The 18,668-nt window shown below is 34.6% G+C and overlaps 1 protein-coding gene across 5 annotated transcripts in view; it reads left to right on the top strand.

The window, feature by feature from the left end:
- The first annotated feature begins 11,292 nt into the window (after positions 1–11,292).
- Positions 11,293–18,668, top strand: part of lgals3b (lectin, galactoside binding soluble 3b) — a 15,547-nt gene continuing 8,171 nt past the window's right edge. For 2 of the 5 annotated variants that reach the window (XR_015512459.1, XM_087288627.1), the window contains exon 1: positions 11,293–11,355. Coding sequence is in view for 4 of the 5 variants with exons in the window: in XM_087288627.1 (XP_087144753.1) it covers positions 11,320–11,355 (36 nt within the window). In the remaining variant the exon portion in view is untranslated. Of the gene's footprint in view, positions 11,356–12,988; positions 13,051–14,834; positions 14,959–16,595; positions 16,614–18,668 lie in introns of those variants that run through there. The other 3 variants (XM_087288628.1, NM_214693.3, XM_087288629.1) reach the window with 3 other exon arrangements.

Here is an 18,668-nt window from a genome sequence, read left to right as displayed (position 1 = left end):
CCACAGTTTCCATATTGTCCAATTCCTCACCCACCACAGAGCCAGCTTTCCTAATCAATTTGTTAAATCTCTTCATATCTACCACTTTTACACTACCACCCCAGCACACCACAGCATAGAAAATGGCACTGGCCACTACAGACTCATAGAACATACGCAACATGGTGTTTAGGGAACAATGTAGTTCTGCATAACTTTCTAATGTAACAGTTATTAAATTTATTCTCTATAATTTTCACACCATTGATACTTAACTGATTAGTATGTAAAATATTTAATTCAGAGAATAAATTACTGATAACTGCTAAACAAGTCCATTAGGAATTGCATCAAATAATATTGCAAACTCGTTAGCAGTTATGGGGATCTTGTAATAATTGAGAAATTCACACGAGTAAGGTGAACTAGGCAGGTTAGGATAATTAGGCAAGTTATTGTATAACGATGGTTTGTGTTGACTATCGAAAAAAAAAAATTGTGGCCGGTGAATAACTATTACTAATTACTCTTGTAAAAGAACGTGAACAACAAATAAGCATTAACTGAAAAACAATATTATTAAATTCATCAATTATTATGTTATAATATATGTAGGCAAGACAGCATTTTTAGGCTTTCAGACTCTTGCATTTACAAGACATAGATATAAGAAGGGCAGCTTTTTATACAGCTGATGAACTTCATAATTCATAAGTGCAGTAAGAAACAGAGTGGATGCTTTTGTTTTTGATTCTTCTGGGTCAGATAAGAGAGCTCTGACCAAAACAATTAAACCCTGGCTGTTATGCTTCTTTATGGACATGATGAAATAGTTCAGATAATCTGACAAGCCTAAATAAACATGCCCCTCTTTATGCTAATAAGAAATTCCTGAACTTCAGTGGGGGGTATTTCTGAGGAATGCTTTGTAAACAAGAGATATCTAAATGTATGGGGCAGTATCTTTTCCATGTGAAAAAAATTCACATTCTCTCTGCATATATATATATATATTTTGCTTTCACAACAGCCGTGATGCAGTCCAAAAATATACAGTAAAGTGTTCCTAGACTACACTAATCGCTTTCACAGACAGTTCTTCCAGATCCTAGCAGATCCAGTTACACCGTCTTCATAAACAGTCCTGAATGTTCTGATAAAGGCAGGTGTCTGAAGATCCTGATGATAAATAGCTAAGATTTCAATGTAATTATCTAAAGTCCCAAACTAAATATTGGATTTCAACATTTTATCCACCTAGTCTCATACCATATAATAAAGTACTGACTTTCCTTAAACGGTAAACCAGGTCTGGGTGCAGTGCAATGCTTTTTAATGCGGTCAACTAACCCCATCTCTAGCCCAGCCCCTCATAGAGACGTCACTAGCTCCGTTGAGTGTGTCTGGCATTGCATTTCTGAGTGATGCAATCTCAGCTTGCATCATAAAGGCTGCATCCAGATACTATTGAAACAATCAGCAGGTGAATATTATACTTTACAAAACGTAGAACAATTAGCCAATTACTTTCATCCCCAAAACTCAAGAGAATCTCTATGCAGCACTAGTGCAGACATGTTACATATAACTGTACATGCATAATACAGAGACGATAAGGATGTTAAAATAGCAAGCTTACTGTTACTTTTATGAATGATAAAAATAAAGCAAAAAGCTGATATGGATTTGTAGCACGGCCTTATTATCTTAATTGATTTTTTTCCACATGAATGGAATTTTCCTAGTCCAGCTTATAATTAGAAATGCAGCAGGTATGGAGAAATGATGACAGGCTGTTGAATCATTTTTCTCATTGTCTAACGAGTTATTATTCCACTTATAATGCAGTGACCACATCTAAAGACGCTGTTCAGATGTTATATTTGTAGATCTTTGTCAGGTTTTTGTCCTCAAACTGCTCCTGTCTGCAGCACTAGTTTGCTATATTGCTTATTGAAAGACTGATGTAGGCTGTTAAATTACTGTAATGGATAGTGAATATGGAACTGTGGTTCAGTCATGAGCTGTATGGAACTACTTTAGCTGTGCGTTTATCCAGCTGATCTCACGAGAAAACGTAAGTATTTTACGTTTTGCCAGTTTAGTGGCTAATTGTTACGAATTCGTAAGAGTTCAGTCGTACGAAATTGTACGATTTTAAAAATGAGGTTTGGCACCTAACCCCACCCCTGAACCCAACCGACATTGGGGGATGAGCAAACCGCACTAAATTGTACGAATTAGATCGTATGAATTTATATGAATTAGCCACTAAATCAAAAAGTTACGAATTGCCGTGAGATTGTGTTGGTTTATCCGAAAATAACTGCACTCTTCAGAATGTACATCAGCCAATCAGAACCAGCAGCCTGTAAGCATTTTGAGACATGGTACAGAAGAGAGAAATACACACTGTAAACAATTACTGATGCCTTATTTTTTTTAGTTGAATCAAATAATTTTTTCTAGTCATTTCAACTTGTATCAGACATACTGACTAAAAATACCAACAAAAATATGATTAAATTATTAAAATAAGTTGAAGTAACATTAAATCAGATGTTTCCCAGTACTGAGTTGCTGCCGGAAGGACATCCACTATGTAAAACATATGCTGGATAAGTTGGTGGTTCATTTTGGTGGTTTCAGTGGTTCATTTGATTCAACCACTGATGAATAAGGGGACTAAACCGAAGGAAAATTAATGAACGAATAAACATTAAATCATTTGTTGTCCTGACTTTACGTCATTTTTTACAGTGAAGTACTCCACAAAATGTTAAGCTATACCATTAGATTTGCTGTAATAGTAATAGTATGCTGACCTTCTAAATATCCAACTAACAAATATAGGTAGGCATCATGGTAGCGCAGTGGGTAGCACAATCGCCTCACTGCAAGAAGGTGGCTGGCTTAAGCCCCAGCATAGTCAGTTGGCATTACTGTATGGAGTTTGCATGTTCTCCCTGTGTTCATGTGGGTTTCCTCTGGGTGCTTCGGTTTCCCCCACAGTCCAAGGACATGCGCTATAGGTGAATGGAGTAAGCTAAATTGGCGGTAGTGTATGTGTGTGAATGCAAGAGTGTTGGGTGTTTCCTAGTGATGGGTTGCGGCTGGAAGGGCATCCGCTACGTAAAACATATGCCGGATAAGTTGGCGGTTCATTCTGCTGTGGCGACCCCTAATTAATAAAGGGACTAAGCCTAAGGAAAATGAATGAATGAATGAATGAACAAATTTAGGTTGTAAAAAAGTTCCCTTACATTCCCATTAAGTTATACAATATAAAATTATTTGTGAATGTTCTTAGATCGTTCAAAATGTCTTTAAATGTTTGATTATAATATTTAAAAGTTTAATAACATTTCAGCCTTTTTATATTAGTGTACTCAAATCGTTAAACTTAATTAGAACACTCCATCCAGATTATATTAATATTCCAAGACCATTCAAAATGTTCTCAGTAACTTATAAAAACTTTAATGTGGAAAATTCTTAGAACATTCAAAACACTTTCATTACGTTTCAGTCTCATATTAATGTTCACAGAATGTTATTTAAAAAGTTATTAGAATATTCTATTTGATTTCCCAAAGATGGGATGCAGGTGGAACGACATCCGTTGCGTAAAACGTGCTGGATAAGTTGGTGGTTCATTCCGCTATGGCGACCCCTAATTAAGGGGTCTAAGCCGAAAAGAAAATGAATGAATGAACATTCCATTCACCTACTTATACTAATGTTCTAAGCATGTTACAAGAATGTTCTGAAAACATTGTTTTAATGATGTTACATGTTAACATACACACAACTTTTAAGGAATGTTATGGGATGTTTTGAAAATTCTTCCTGTTAGCTGGCCATCTCTCTACCACCACTTAAACAATCAAATCATATTTGGTAAGAGAAGCAAAGGATTAAACTTTGACAGTCATGAACTGGCCTCCACATAGTCCATACCTAAATATTATAGAGGCGGTATAGGATAACTTAGACAGAGAAAAATTTATGAGATTCCTAAATTTTAAGATGAACATATATGGAAACGTTTGACATAACATTTCCTTTTTATGTTTAATAAAGAATGTTCATTGAGAGTTTTTTTCTGTTTTGCAAACCTTGGCAGAAAATATAGTCTCTTTTTATTCTAGCTCCAATTAATAAGGAATGTTAAGTTACATTAAAATTTAGTTAAAGGTATTGTTATTGTCAGTGAATGTTTTTCCAATGAAAGGAAAAAAAACAAAACAATAAAATTCCTAAAGTGCCCAGCATAAATTTGCCTGCCAGATTTCTCAGCAAAACATATATCTTGCTTTTAAATTAATTGTTTCAATGGAATTCAAATACAGTGAAATATTTGTGCAGATCGGAAAAAACATATTTAGGTTAGTCAGTGCCAAAGGTGAACTTAGAACTGTTCCATCAAAGTAATTTAAGATTAGATCTAAACATACATTTAATCAAACTTAAAGTAATCAAACTCTTACGCTAATAAATAAAACATTTTATTAATAGAGTGCAATATATATCCATAATCATTGATATAGTGATAAACAAATTTACAAATTCATATACTTCTTTACATTTTGCCTTGCACTGAGAACAATTAAATAAAAATAAACATCCACACTTATTAGGGTTCTATAAGGTATTATCTTATCAAGCTAAATGAATGGTCAATATTGGTTAGCACACATCTTTTTGACCCGTCCCCCATATAAACCGGTGTCCTTATGACCTCTGAAACCTATACTGAATCATGTCCCACTGTTGTTTGAAAGTGCTTTATAGACACTTAGTGTTTATAAAACTGATTGCAAACTTATATAAGGCCTACAACTCCCTGTAATCCAAAGCTTTATTTGTAGAAGTCAGGGCACTTTAAAAGAATGGTCCATTAGATAATGCTAATGTAATTACCTACTTCCATGAACAAACAATGAACAACACATGTATACAGTGTTTGTTAAAGCTAATTAATTAAAATAGTTGTCCAGTGTAGTTTGTTAACTCAGGGTGGATTAACTAACGTTAACAAACAGAAATTTGGATTTTTTACATTGATAAATGTATAACTATGATTAATAAATGATGTAAATGGTTGTTCGCTTCATGTTCGCATGCATCTACATTAACTAGCATTATCCATTAACCTATTTTAAAGGGTTACCTAAGATCAGACATTTTAGCATCTTGATAATTCGGTTTGCTGTAGGATAAGAGAAAATCAGCAATTGACGTTTTCAATTTTTAGCCTGTGTTTGATTCTTATTTATGGAAAATAAAAGTGTATGAGTGTCTGTCAAGAGAAATATTTTGGAAGCAAAGAAATTTTTTTCAAGAAATTTCAAGAAACTGTATAATACAACTTAGAATACAGTAAAAGAGGACAGTTCTTTTATACAATATTCACATTAGATATACAGGATAAAGAACAAAATCAAAAAAAGTACATTAAGAACATTTATTAAAAGAATAATGCAATAAAAAAAGACAAACAATTCACGTAGCATAAAAAGATCTTATCATATTTACTCAGGAAGGAAGCACATTTCTCAATTAATCCAAGTAATTTAATTAAGTGTTCTATTTCACATAAGTCTATAAAAATTAGATTTTTTTAAGGAAATTCGAAAAAATAAAATTTCCCAGCAAGTATATAGAAGTACACAGTGGCTTCTAACGGCTTGTTTTGGTTTTCAAAATAACAAATAAAATCCTTAAGGTGCAAACTACCACTTATATTAACATTGGAAAAGCAATATGAACTTAATAATTCCAAAACGATGATGATTGCATGAAAAAACAAGTGACAAATGGTTTCACATTTTTACAAAAGGTGCGAATATCGGTAACATCACAATATTTGGATAAAAGTGCATTACATGGGTAAATTTTATTTTATTAGGGATACAAAATTTGTAGTGAAATATTTTTTATATTTTATAGTTATCAATGTGAGACTATTATCAATATTATTTTTACACGAAATATAGCTGTCGCACAGTATCAGTGTCATTTCCACCACAGCACTGTAATGTTGCTTTAAAAAGTTTGCGTGAAAGATTATTAAGGTGGTTTCTATGAAAATGAATAGTGCCATCTGAGATGGAAGGAGTTTACATTTTTATCAACAACACTTGAAGAAAATCAAGGTAAATTTTGCTTGATAAGGCAATACAATTATTCTACGTCATTTCCAAACATGCTGTACCTTCAAAGATGTTTTTAAAAACCAAACAAAATGAAGGTAAATAAGAGTGCTTTGCACTCTAAAAAAAAACGTTATTTATTTAAACAGTTAAACATATTTGGTGCTTTGTTGAGTTATTTTTAACCTTTATTGGGTTATTTATAAATAACTCAACCAGTTGAGTTAAATATTTTGTGCTTTGTTGAGTTATTTTTAACCTTTATTGGGTTATTTATTAATAACTCAACCAGTTGAGTTAAATATTTTGTGCTTTGTTAAGTTATTTTTAACCTTTATTTGGTTATTTATAAATAACTTAACCAGTTGAGTTAAATATTTTGTGCTTTGTTGAGTTATTTTTAACCTTTATTGGGTTATTTATTAATAACTCATTTTACATTTACATTTACATTTAGTCATTTAGCAGACGCTTTTATCCAAAGCGACTTACAAATGAGGACAAGGAAGCAATTTACACAACAAAGAGCAACATTGAATAAGTACTAAAGGCAAGTTTCAGGTCTGTAAAGTCTAAGAAGGGAAGTGTTAGTAGTTTTTTTTTTTTTTTTTTTTTTTGTACAGTTAGTGTGATATTCAAATAGGCAATTGCAGATTAGGAAGTGAAGTGGAGACTAAATAGTTGAGTTTTTAGTCGTTTCTTGAAAATAGCGAGTGACTCTGCTGTTCTGATGCAGTTAGGGAGTTCATTCCACCAACTGGGCAGATTGAGCGTGAGCGTTCGCGAAAGTGATTTTTTCCCTCTTTGGGATGGAACCACGAGGCGACGTTCATTCACAGAACGCAAGTTTCTGGAGGGCACATAGATCTGCAGAAGTGTGAGCAGATAAGAAGGTGCTAGGCCAGAAGTCACTTTGTAGGCAAACATCAGAGCTTTGAATTTGATGCGAGCAGCAACTGGCAGCCAGTGCAAGCGGACTAGCAGCGGAGTGACATGTGCTCGTTTAGGTTCATTGAAGACAACTCGTGCTGCTGCATTCTGGAGCAGTTGAAGAGGCTTGATAGAGTTAGCTGGAAGCCCAGCTAGTAGAGAGTTGCAGTAATCCAGTTTGGAGAGAACAAGAGCTTGAACAAGGAGTTGAGCTGCATGTTCAGATAAGAAGGGTCGGATCTTTCTGATGTTATAGAGTGCAAATCTGCACGATCGAGCAGTTCTAGAAATGTGGTCAGAGAAGTTTAGTTGGTCATCAATCGTTACTCCAAGGCTTTTCACCATTTTGGATGCAGTAATGGTTGCCCCATCCATCTGGATTGAAAAGTTATGGTGTAGAGTCGGGTTGGCAGAAACTACAAGCATTTCCGTTTTTGCGAGGTTCAGCTGAAGATGATGATCTTTCATCCAGTGTGAAATATCCAACAGGCAGGCTGAGATACGAGCTGGAACCGAGGGATCATCAGGATGAAAAGAGAGGTATAGCTGGGTATCATCAGCATAGCAGTGGTAGGAGAATCCATGTCTCTGGATGACTGGTCCTAGAGATGATGTGTAGATGGAGAAGAGAAGTGGCCCAAGAACAGAGCCTTGAGGTACCCCAGTGTTTAGATGCTGTAGGTTGGACACCTCTCCCCTCCAAGACACCCTGAATGACCTGTCAGAGAGGTAAGATCTGAACCATTGTATAACAGTGCCCGCAACGCCCAGTGACTCAAGCGTAGATAGCAGGATCTGGTGGTTGACAGTGTCAAAAGCAGCTGACAAGTCCAGCAAAATGAGGACTGATGATTTAGAGTCTGCTTTAGCCAGTCTGAGATCCTCTACGACCGAGAGCAGGGCAGTCTCAGTTGAGTGGCCTTTCTTAAAGCCGGATTGCTTGTTGTCCATGAGATTGTTTTGAGTAAGAAAGTCCAGGACTTGATTGAACACTACTTTCTCCAGAATCTTGGCCATGAATGGAAGCAGGGATACTGGTCTGTAGTTTTCAAGTAGCGTATGGTCCAGGTTGGGTTTCTTTAACAGTGGGGTTACCCTAGCCTGCTTAAATGTAGTGGGGAATAAACCAGAGTCAAGAGATGTGTTAATTATGTGAGTCAGTGTTGGTATGACTGCAGGAGAGATGGCTTGCAAGAGATGAGAGGGAATGGGATCGAGTGGACAGGTGGTTGCATGGCTAGATAGCACAAGTTTGGACACCTCAGACTCAGAGAGCTGAGAAAAAGAGGTGAGTGTGTGTGGTGTTGGTGTTGTATCTTGCGTGTTTGTTGTAGGTGCAGCAAATTGAGCACTGATTTTTGCAGTTTTGGTGCAGAAGAATGTAGCAAAGTCATCAGTAGTAAGTGTGGAGGATGCGGGTGGAGGAGGAGGATAGAGGAGGGAGGAAAATGTTTTAAAAAGTAGGCGAGGATTAGTGGCATTGTTGATTTTCAGACGGTAATACGTCTGCTTTGCAGAAGTAACCTCAGCTGAGAAAGAGGACAGAAGAGTTTGGTATGTTAAGAGATGTGCAGGATTTTTAGTTTTCCGCCAAATTCTCTCCGCAGCCCGAAGTTTTGAGCGATGCTCACGGAGAGCATCCGAGAGCCAGGGTGCAGGAGGACTGGCACGGGCTGGCCTGGATGCAAGAGGACATAATCGGTCTAGACATGATGCTAGTGTGGAGCAGAGTGTATTAGTGGCACTGTTCGAATCAAGTGCAGTGAGTTTGCGAGATGGAGGAAGAGAGTCTGAAACAATGGTGGATAGTCTATTGGGTGAGAGAGATCGTAGGTTTCTGCGAAAGGTAACCAGTGTAGGAGTGTGTGGCGGCTCAGGAGTAATGTGCTCCTGAGCCTCAACCAGTTTAACTCAACCAGTTGAGTTAAATATTTTGTGCTTTGTTGAGTTATTTTTAACATTTATTTGGTTATTTATTAATAACTCAACCAGTTGAGTTAAATATTTGAATTTCAACAGATAACTGATTTAACTGACACAGAACAGCTGTATTAATATGCGTGCGTAATGTTGTTTTTGCGTTATAAAGTTTTTTGGTATTTTTTAACAAAAAACCTCAGTGTCGTGGTTTTTATATCAGTTTCACCATCCAGGACTATCTTTTAGAAGCGTTTGGACGTGGTTAAAATGTATTGTACATTGTGGACACTGAGTGGAGCCTGCTGCAGCTGCTGGACAGTCTCTACAGCACACAGAGCTCCATATTCTGCTCCATCAACAGAGGATTTTCTGCTTGCTCAGTTTATAACTGTCTGCACTTTGTTCTGTTTCTTCATTGTTTGTGATTCTGGATGTTATTTATTTAGCATGCAATAATTATAAAATGAATAGTAGTACTAGTAATAGTAGCAATATTAATACCAGAATGGAAAAAATATATATCATTTAATCGAAATAACCCAATGCATTGTGTTAAAATAACCCATAGTTGAGAAGGTGCTACATTAACCTATAATTGGGTTGTATGTTGGGGTATTTTTAACCCAACTATTTTAACAGAGTGGTAATAACCATGTTTTCCTCCATTGAATGTTAACAATTATTGAACCCCAAAAAACTGTCAGAGTAATTATTGCATTCTTTAAGAATAGATTTTCCTCCTAGGCATAACAGTGACGATTGTTTGGAACCTGCCTCATAACTAAGAGCTGCTTTAATCAGACACAGTAACCCACTAGGTATAGGCTTTATAATCGACTTAAATTCCATATACTGGGCAGGGAATTGATTAATATTTATAAAACTCATCATATTTATCTTAATGTCTGCGTTATTCCATAAATATATTTTTATAGTGCTGATGCCTCACAGCAAGAAGGTCGCTGGGACGCTGGTTCAAAACCTCGGTTCAGTTGGCGTTTCTGTGTGGAGTTTGCATGTTCTCCCTGCCTTCGCGTGGGTTTCCTCCAGGTGCTCTGGTTTCCCCTACAGTCCAAAGACATGCGGTACAGGTGAATTGGGTAGGCTAAATTGTCCGTAGTGTATGAGTGTGTGTGTGTGTGTGTGTGTGTGTGAATGTGTGTGTGGATGTTTCCCAGAGATGGGTTGCGGCTGGAAGGGCATCCGCTGCGTACAAACTTGCTGGATAAGTTATCGGTTCATTCCGCTGTGGCGACCCCGGATTAATAAAGGAACTAAACCGACAAGAAAATGAATGAATGAATGAATTTTTGTGGGGTGAGAAATTGTGGTTGTAAATCCAGGCTAATAGAGCTTGTTGATGGAATTTAGCTAATTTAATAGGTAATTTACCAATGGAATAATTGCACTTCATTAAAAAAGAAAGGCCACCAATCTTTTAAAATATATTGTTAGGAATAAAATACCACAGGGATTCCTTGGAAGCAAAGACTAAACTAACCTAGTACGAGAGCCTCTGGTGCACATTTACGAAGAGTAAACGCGCCACCTTGTGGTCCTGCAATGCGACTTTTTCCCAAATACTGTGACTAAAGCAGTGCACTGGTACTAATAGCAATATGCAATAAAATATACTTCGATTTTTGTATCCTTACTAGGCCTATATAAGATGTTTAATTTTTTTTTAACATTATCATCATTTATTTTGTAGGTGACGATAAATTATACAAATTTCAGATATTTAAAGTAATATTAGCTTAGGCTGCACAGATTGTTTTAGGAGTCACGTTTAGAATTATCTAACATCTAAGTTGCATGCTGCTAGTTGCATTAACATTTTAGTTGCATGTTTGTTTAACAGTTATTAAATATTATTAAGTAATATAATGTCTGCCAGAATTAAAAATAAATAAATAAATAGGTCACACTTTACTTTGATGGCCCGTTGTTGAATTTAAGTTACATTGCATCTACATGCCAACTAATTATCATTAGATTATAGACTGTTGAGTAGACGGATGGAGTTAGGGTTGACATGTTTAGCAGCAGTAGCTAGCAACAGATAGCCTATTAAGCAGACAGTCTACTAATACTCAAATGGACTATCAAAATAAAGTGTTACCAATAAATAAATCAAAGAACATTGAAAAAATGTAATATATATTAGCAATACCTTTTTAAAGAACATTATGAAAACTCTAAACAGTGGCTAGGCGACGGGCGTGGTAGTACCACCAGCTGTTCACCAATCACAACACGGTAGGACAGCAGCTAACCAATCACAACACATTTAGATTTTTTGGAAGGCGGACCTTTATCAAACCCGGAACATGGCATGCCGCTTGTGAAAGTTCTAGGGGAGGAAGGTACTGTAACACTATAAATTAATCATGCGCTTTTCAGACAACAAAGCGTAAAAGTATGTTCTGGCACACCTGAAAACTTAAATAACCTTTTTAAAGAGCTACATAAAACCCCTTTAATAAAAGGTGTCTCTGATAACAATATGGTAGGGGTTGCTAATGTATGCATATTTTTATTTGTGTTTTTTTTTAAGTGTTAGTAGTGTATGTATATATTATTAGCAGTTGAAACTAACGGAGAGAAGATTTCTAAATATAATAGTTTTAATAACTCATTCCTATTAACTGATTTGTTTTATCTTTGCCATGATGTCAGTAAATAATACTAGATATTTTTCAAGACACTTCTATACAGCTTAGAGTGACATTTAAAGGCTTAATTAGGTTAACTAGGCAGGTTAGGGTAATTAGGCAAATTATTGTATAAGGATGGTTTGTTCTAAAGACTATCAAAAAAATATATAGCTTAAAGGGGCTAATATTGACATTAAAACGGTACAAAAAAACTGATTTTATTTTGCTGAAATAAAACAAATAAGACTTTCTCCAGAAGAAAAAATATTATCAGATATACTGTGAAAATTTCCTTGCTCTGTTAAACATCATTTGGGAAATGAAAAAATCAAAGAAGGCTAATAATTCTGACTTCAACTATATATATATATATATATATATATATATATATATATATATATATATATATATATATATATATATATATATATATATATACATACACACATACATACACACTTTTAATCTAATGAGCTGAACCACCAAGCAAGAGTAGTTGTTTTTCATATTGGCAATAAATGATGGATGAAACGAATAAGCAGATCTGGAATATATAGCGTGGTGAATTTTTAAAAAAATCATGTTACTAATACAATGATACTATATTTCTTTGCTTTTATTAAATTCACTGCAGCATCAGATATAAAGGTACAAAACCTTTTTTATTAAATTTTTTGAACTACTAATGTATAGCTACATGCACTATGTACAAATGTGTAAAAAGTACAACCTCAGTGACAGCTTTTGTGACTTTATTTTTGCTATTGTCCTATTCTTACAAATTTTACTAATATATATATATATATATATATATATATATATATATATATATATATATATATATATATATATATATATATATATTATACTGAAATAGTTCAGATGAATGATGAATGAACAGTGAATAGGTGTGTCTGCTGTATATACTGTAGACCTCCATGCATTGCCAGTTACCACGCAACACTGCATATGTCTTGAACTTATAATCCTCACCTAGTTTCCAAGGCAACTTGGCTTTTGTTCAGCCTTGGATTCTTGGAAGAAAACAGAAACTCCCCTGATTACACCCATCCTTAAAACACATGAAATCGGAGTTTATGCACCTCAGATGAACCCAAGTGCACAACCTTCAGACCACACCGACGCACTAATATTGACACAATCGGATAAGAATGTTTCAGCATACTAGTTAACATATTATTTATAGTCTCGCCTCTGATTAAATGTATTTCCCTATGGATATCGGTGCATTTGTTTGTATTATGAGTGGGTGCGTCCTCTTCTCAGAAGTACAGAGGAGGGTTTAGAGGGGTGTGAGAGTGTATTTTTTAGCTCCACCTTAAATTCCTGCTTGTCTACCAACTTCCTCCACACAACTGCAACTTTGTGCCATCAGCTACACCACGCAGGTATTTATGCCTCTTTTAGCCTCATTTTCAAAACTTTATCAGCACTCTCTGGATTAGACTTTGGTGTACGTGTTTGCATATTGATATTCAAACATGTGTATTTATGTGGTGGGTTAGTTTTGCCTAATGCAAACAGTAGGTGATGTCGACATAAAATGGCATCCTGTGAGTTTTACAGATAGTAAACAAATGGCGCTTTTGAAACTAAGAGCTGAAGTGTACTTTTGCTAGCTTTAAACACATCCGTTCATGAGATTCAGAGGCCTGGTGAAAACCACATGCCTGCTGACGAGTCAGAACTTGCAGTGATGCATTGTTTGCTACGTTTGAGTGCAGATTACACAATAATCATTTTTTCCTCAGGGAATACACTGATCTGGAGTTACGGATGCTTACATGCAACGTTTACACGTAAAAATGTACAGATATTCCACATATTCACTTCATAAGCCATAACATGTCAGTATAAGCCATACATGTCAACAAAACAGTTCATCTTCATAGAGCTTCATTTGATTTAAAGGAATAGTTCGCTCAAAAATGAAAATTCTGTCATCTTTTACTCACTCTTTACTTGAAACAGTCCTGTTTGACTTTCTGATATTCTGAAGAAAGCTAGAAACCTATGGACGTCAATAGAGAAATAGAGGTTTCCAGCTTTCCTGAAAATAAAAGAAACCACAAAGGGTGGGGGCGGTCATAATGGTTTGGAACCAATTTGGGTGCAAGTAAACTGAGAGTACATTTTTCATTTTGGCCAAACTATTCTTTTGCCTTTCTGTGAAACCAGTGTGCATTTATTATGCTCTGCACAGTATTTATTATTAATATCATATTATCTAAATCATCACGCATTCCCTCCGGCTCCATTCACACAGTAAATGTATGGGTGTGGTGGGTGGTTTCGAGGACAAATGAGTCATCAGCTCATGACAAAATGTAATGTAACACCAGGGGACCAATGTGTAGTTTTTAAAACAAATATTGATACAAAAAATGCATGGGTGGTTTTAAGGAGATACAGCATTACCTTTAGCACTCAACTGCACCTATTATTTTCCCAATGTAGTTGACCGGTTAAACATTATAACCAGGGTGCGAATTACACATCGACGATCGGGGGGTTGGGGTCTACTTTTTCAGTAGTAGTTTTGTAATACATGCTTCAGTGAATCAAATTTATGAATGTATTTAAATTACATCTCATTTATTAATGAAATGTATAGATTTTTAGTGTTTTTAGGGATATTTAGTGACTATTTTAGAGGTTACTGTTGGTCAAACTATACAAATTATGTCTAATTTTTCTCTTTTGTTTGACTGCATGCAGATATAAACACCTATTTTACATGAAACATGTTTTGTAAATACTTAAGAAGTCTATGTCAGTGCTCTAGAACTGCCAGTTTCCGGAGAGGTTAAAATCGTACGTTTTTAGACGACTGAACTTGTACGTAATCGTACGAGTCAGCCGATAAACTGACAAAAAGTAAAATACTTAAGTTTCCTCGTGCGATCTGGCTGTAAGATTTAAGATATAAATGAGAGATCAGAGAAAGCTATTTCTTACTATCAAAGGGCTGACCTCCCATACATCTTGTTTTGATGTCCTTTAGGGTGGATCAAGCGTTAATTAGGGGTCAAACCCCTCTGTAATTTGCACCCTGATTATAACAAAGATTTTGTCAAAGTCTATCAATGTCATATCTTTTAGATGCTTTTCAGCAAAAACTTCCAGAGTTCTTCATATAAAAATCAATTAACTGGCTTTTATATTTACTTAGGACAGTGTTTCTAAACCACGTTCCTGGAGGAGCACCAACACTGCATGTTTTGGATGTCTCCTTTGTCTGTTACACCTATTACAGGTCTTTCAGTATCAGCTAATGAGCTGATGATCTTAATCAGGTGTGTTTGGTTAAGAAGACATGGGCTGTTTCTCAATACCAAGAACACAGAGAAAACTGCATTTTGACACATTTTAGACATGTCGGGGACACCCCATAGGCTATTTTTAAGTGACCTGTTATTTTGTAGACATATAAATCCACTTAATATATCAAAATAAGTGTCACTTGGTAACAAATATAAGAAAAGGTACTGAGAGAAACAAGCCTGAACAAGAATACATAACAATTCATACTATACTGTAGCTACAGTATTCATTTATTTATTTAGCTTTGTCCCTTATTTATCAGTGGTCGCCACTGCAGAATGACCCTCCAACTATTCCAGCATTTGTTTTACAAAGCGGATGCACTTCCAGCTGCAACCCAGTACTGGAAAACATCCTTACACTCATCACATTCACACACAAACTCATACAAGGCCGATTTTGTTTACCCATACTGCATGTCTTTGGACTGTGGGGGTAACCGGAGCAAACCCATGGGAAGAACATGCAAACTCCACGCAGAAATGCCAACTGGACTTAAACCAGTGGTCTTGCTGTGAGGCGACCGTGCTAACTACTGAGCTACAGTGCCGCCCCGCTATACAGTATATATAGCTATTCACTTAACATTTGGATGAAATAATCTTTTATTTTTGGACAATTCTAAAGTATTTTTCCTAATATTTCTAAAATAATGAAACACCATATTTCCTTACCCTATAAAATAAGTTGTACAGAATTGTTTTTCTAAAATATTTTATCAATATAGAAAATAGGAATGTTACAAAATGTTTGACAACTTTTTTATTCACTTTAACTTTTTTATTTAACTGGGTAAGAACTAGAACAACTGCTGCATTTAAGATTGTGAAATTGCTTTGAAATATTTCATAAAAATGTGTCTCTCAGTGTGTCTCTTTACTGAAATATCTATTTTTTCCTAAAATGAAGAACATTTTAACATAAAAAAAGTTTAAATGTATGGCAAAGCCAGTTATTGCACAAATATTACCTTCTGTGAAATACATTTGCTCTTACTAAATAATTAGTTAGTCCTACTAGGTATAGTTATAGTAATAATAGAGTATAATAGTTTAGAATATAGTAATGAAATTGAGTAATTATCAATATTAGCTAAATAGCAAGGAACGGAAGGGGTATTTATGTAGCACATTTCATACACAATGTTAATTTAATGTGCTTTACATAAACTAGAAGAACTACAACAACTTGTGCATTCACGATTGTGAAATAGTAGCAACATATTTACACTGGAAAAAATGATTCAATTGGATTTACTACATTTTTAAGGCAAGTGCTTGAAAATAATGTTTAAAAGAGTTGAAACAAATCAATTAAATATAGTATCGTTCAAATTAATTTCTGTGTTTAAATTCAGCTCAAATCAATTTGTGTCTCTTAAGTGAAAGGTTACAAAAGGAGGGTGTATATTGATGGCATAAAAGAGCTCAAATCACCTTTCAGTTCCTACAATAACCACACTTAGATGTGAAACTTTCTTCAAATATCTATTTTTTACCTAAAATAATGAACATTTTAACATTAAAATTTTTTTTTAAATGTATGGCAAAGCCAGTTATAGCACAAATATTACCTTCTGTGAAATTAACAATGTCTTCTCTCTGTTTCCATTTCAGAAATCATGGATGTAAGTACATCTGGTGACGCTTCAGAATAATGGTCTGCCGTCAATACATAACTGTGCAGAAAGTAACCCAAGACAAATATGGAAATAAGTATAACTAAATAATAAGTGACAGTGAAGTTAAATAGAACAAACATCACTAATCAACAATTACTGTACAAAATCAACTTCATTTAGAATCTTTAACTAACTGCAAACAATTAATGTATTAAATAATAATTATAGGAGACTAAGCTGAAGGAAGGTGGTTCATTCCGCTGTGGTGACCCCTGATAGAAGAGGGACTAAGCCAAAGGAAAGTTAATGAATGAATTAATGATACTTTTTTTTAACATTTACTTCCAGTCATTTAGATTATTTGGTAACACTTTACAATAAGGGTGCATTAGTTAACATTAGTTAATGCATTAGTTAACGTGAACTAACAATGAATAAAGCATTTATTAAGCATTACCTAACCTTTGTTAATGTTAACTATACATTTATTTATGTGTTAACTAATGCATTAGTAAACATGATCTAACAGTAATTAAGGACTTTGTTCAGCATTATTTAATCTTTGTTAATGTTTATTTACACATTATCTAATGCATCTCTTTACATGAACAGCTTAATTAGTTCATGTTTACTCACTCATACACTAACGCGTTTGTTAATGGATTAGATCACTTGATCTTATAATAAACAACACATTTATAAAGCAATACTGAATCCTTGTTCATGAAAACTTAGTTAGTTAACGCGTTAGTTAACATGAACAACATGTTAGCATAATTGGTAAAGCTTATAATAAGTGCATAGTTCCTGATCAATGTCAGGGACAAAGGAGGTCTTTTTTGGAGTGCATTACATCGGAACCTCAGCTTTGACTGTTATTCATGTTAGTTAACACTTTACTAACATGATTTATCATGCAAGTCATTTCACTCGGCGGCCATCTTTAAAACGCCTCTCTGGCTGTATGCCCGGGCATTCTCTTTGAATGGGGAAACATCGAATTCTATAAAAACTGCTTGCCAAGCTTACGATTAAAATCCGTATTATGAATAACCAATAAAATTAAACAACAACTGTCTCTTTAGTTTCATTTCTAAATGTTCTATCACACAAAATCTGGTCTGAGCCCCTCCCCCGGAGAATTATCCTTCAATAGCGATCGCTGATTGGCTACTGTACTAGAAGGCGAGCTTTACTTGCCATATATCGATCACTGATTGGCTCCTGTACTAAAAGGCGGGGCTTCATTCGCCATATTGACTGTTACACTTTTCCCCATTCAAAAGCATACAGGTGACATGTCTTGTGTATTCTATAGTCTTTGTTAATAATTAACTTAATAGTTTTTCATAATTACTTAATAGTTCTAAATGAGGCTAATGTTATTTAGTAATTACTGATTAGGCCCACACAGAATTTTTAGCCCATCATTGAGTCTATTTATTTACTTGTGTATATTTGTGTACATTTTAATTTAATCAGTGTTTAAATTAATAATTTTTAATAATTTTTTAGTAATATTATTGACTTATTATTACTGATTTATTTACAATGCAGTTTGTAAAGTCACATTTTCTGACTTTTAGTAAATTTGTTATATAAGAGACTTGCTTTTTTTACCAAATAAATGGATCTAATTGGATTTACATTGTAAACATTAAATACATTTATTTGATTTCACATTATTTTTATTACATATACTAAGTATTTTGTTTAGAGGCTCCTAAAATCATTCCGCATAAATCCACAGATTTGTTTTACAAAATTCTGTGGAAAAATAGTAAAAAACTATCCGCAGATCCAATCTGGGCCTACTGATTATTTATAAAGAATTCTTTTAGCCACATTTGCTCTTACTAAATAATTATTTAATCATACTAGTTATAGTAACAGTAATAATAAAGTATAGTATTGAATATAGTAATAAAACAGTATAATTATTCATAGTAGCTAAATAGCAAGGCAAGGAAGTTTAAGTAGCACATTTCATACACAATGGTAATTCAAAGTGCTTTACATAAACTAGAAGAACTAGAACAACTTGTGCATTCACGATTGTGA

The sequence above is a fragment of the Danio rerio genome, chromosome 17 (assembly GCF_052040795.2).
Source record: "Danio rerio strain M-AB ecotype USA chromosome 17, GRCz13ab, whole genome shotgun sequence".
In the NCBI taxonomy this organism is placed as follows: Eukaryota; Metazoa; Chordata; class Actinopteri; order Cypriniformes; family Danionidae; genus Danio; species Danio rerio.
This window is presented reverse-complemented; position numbering and strand designations above follow the sequence as displayed.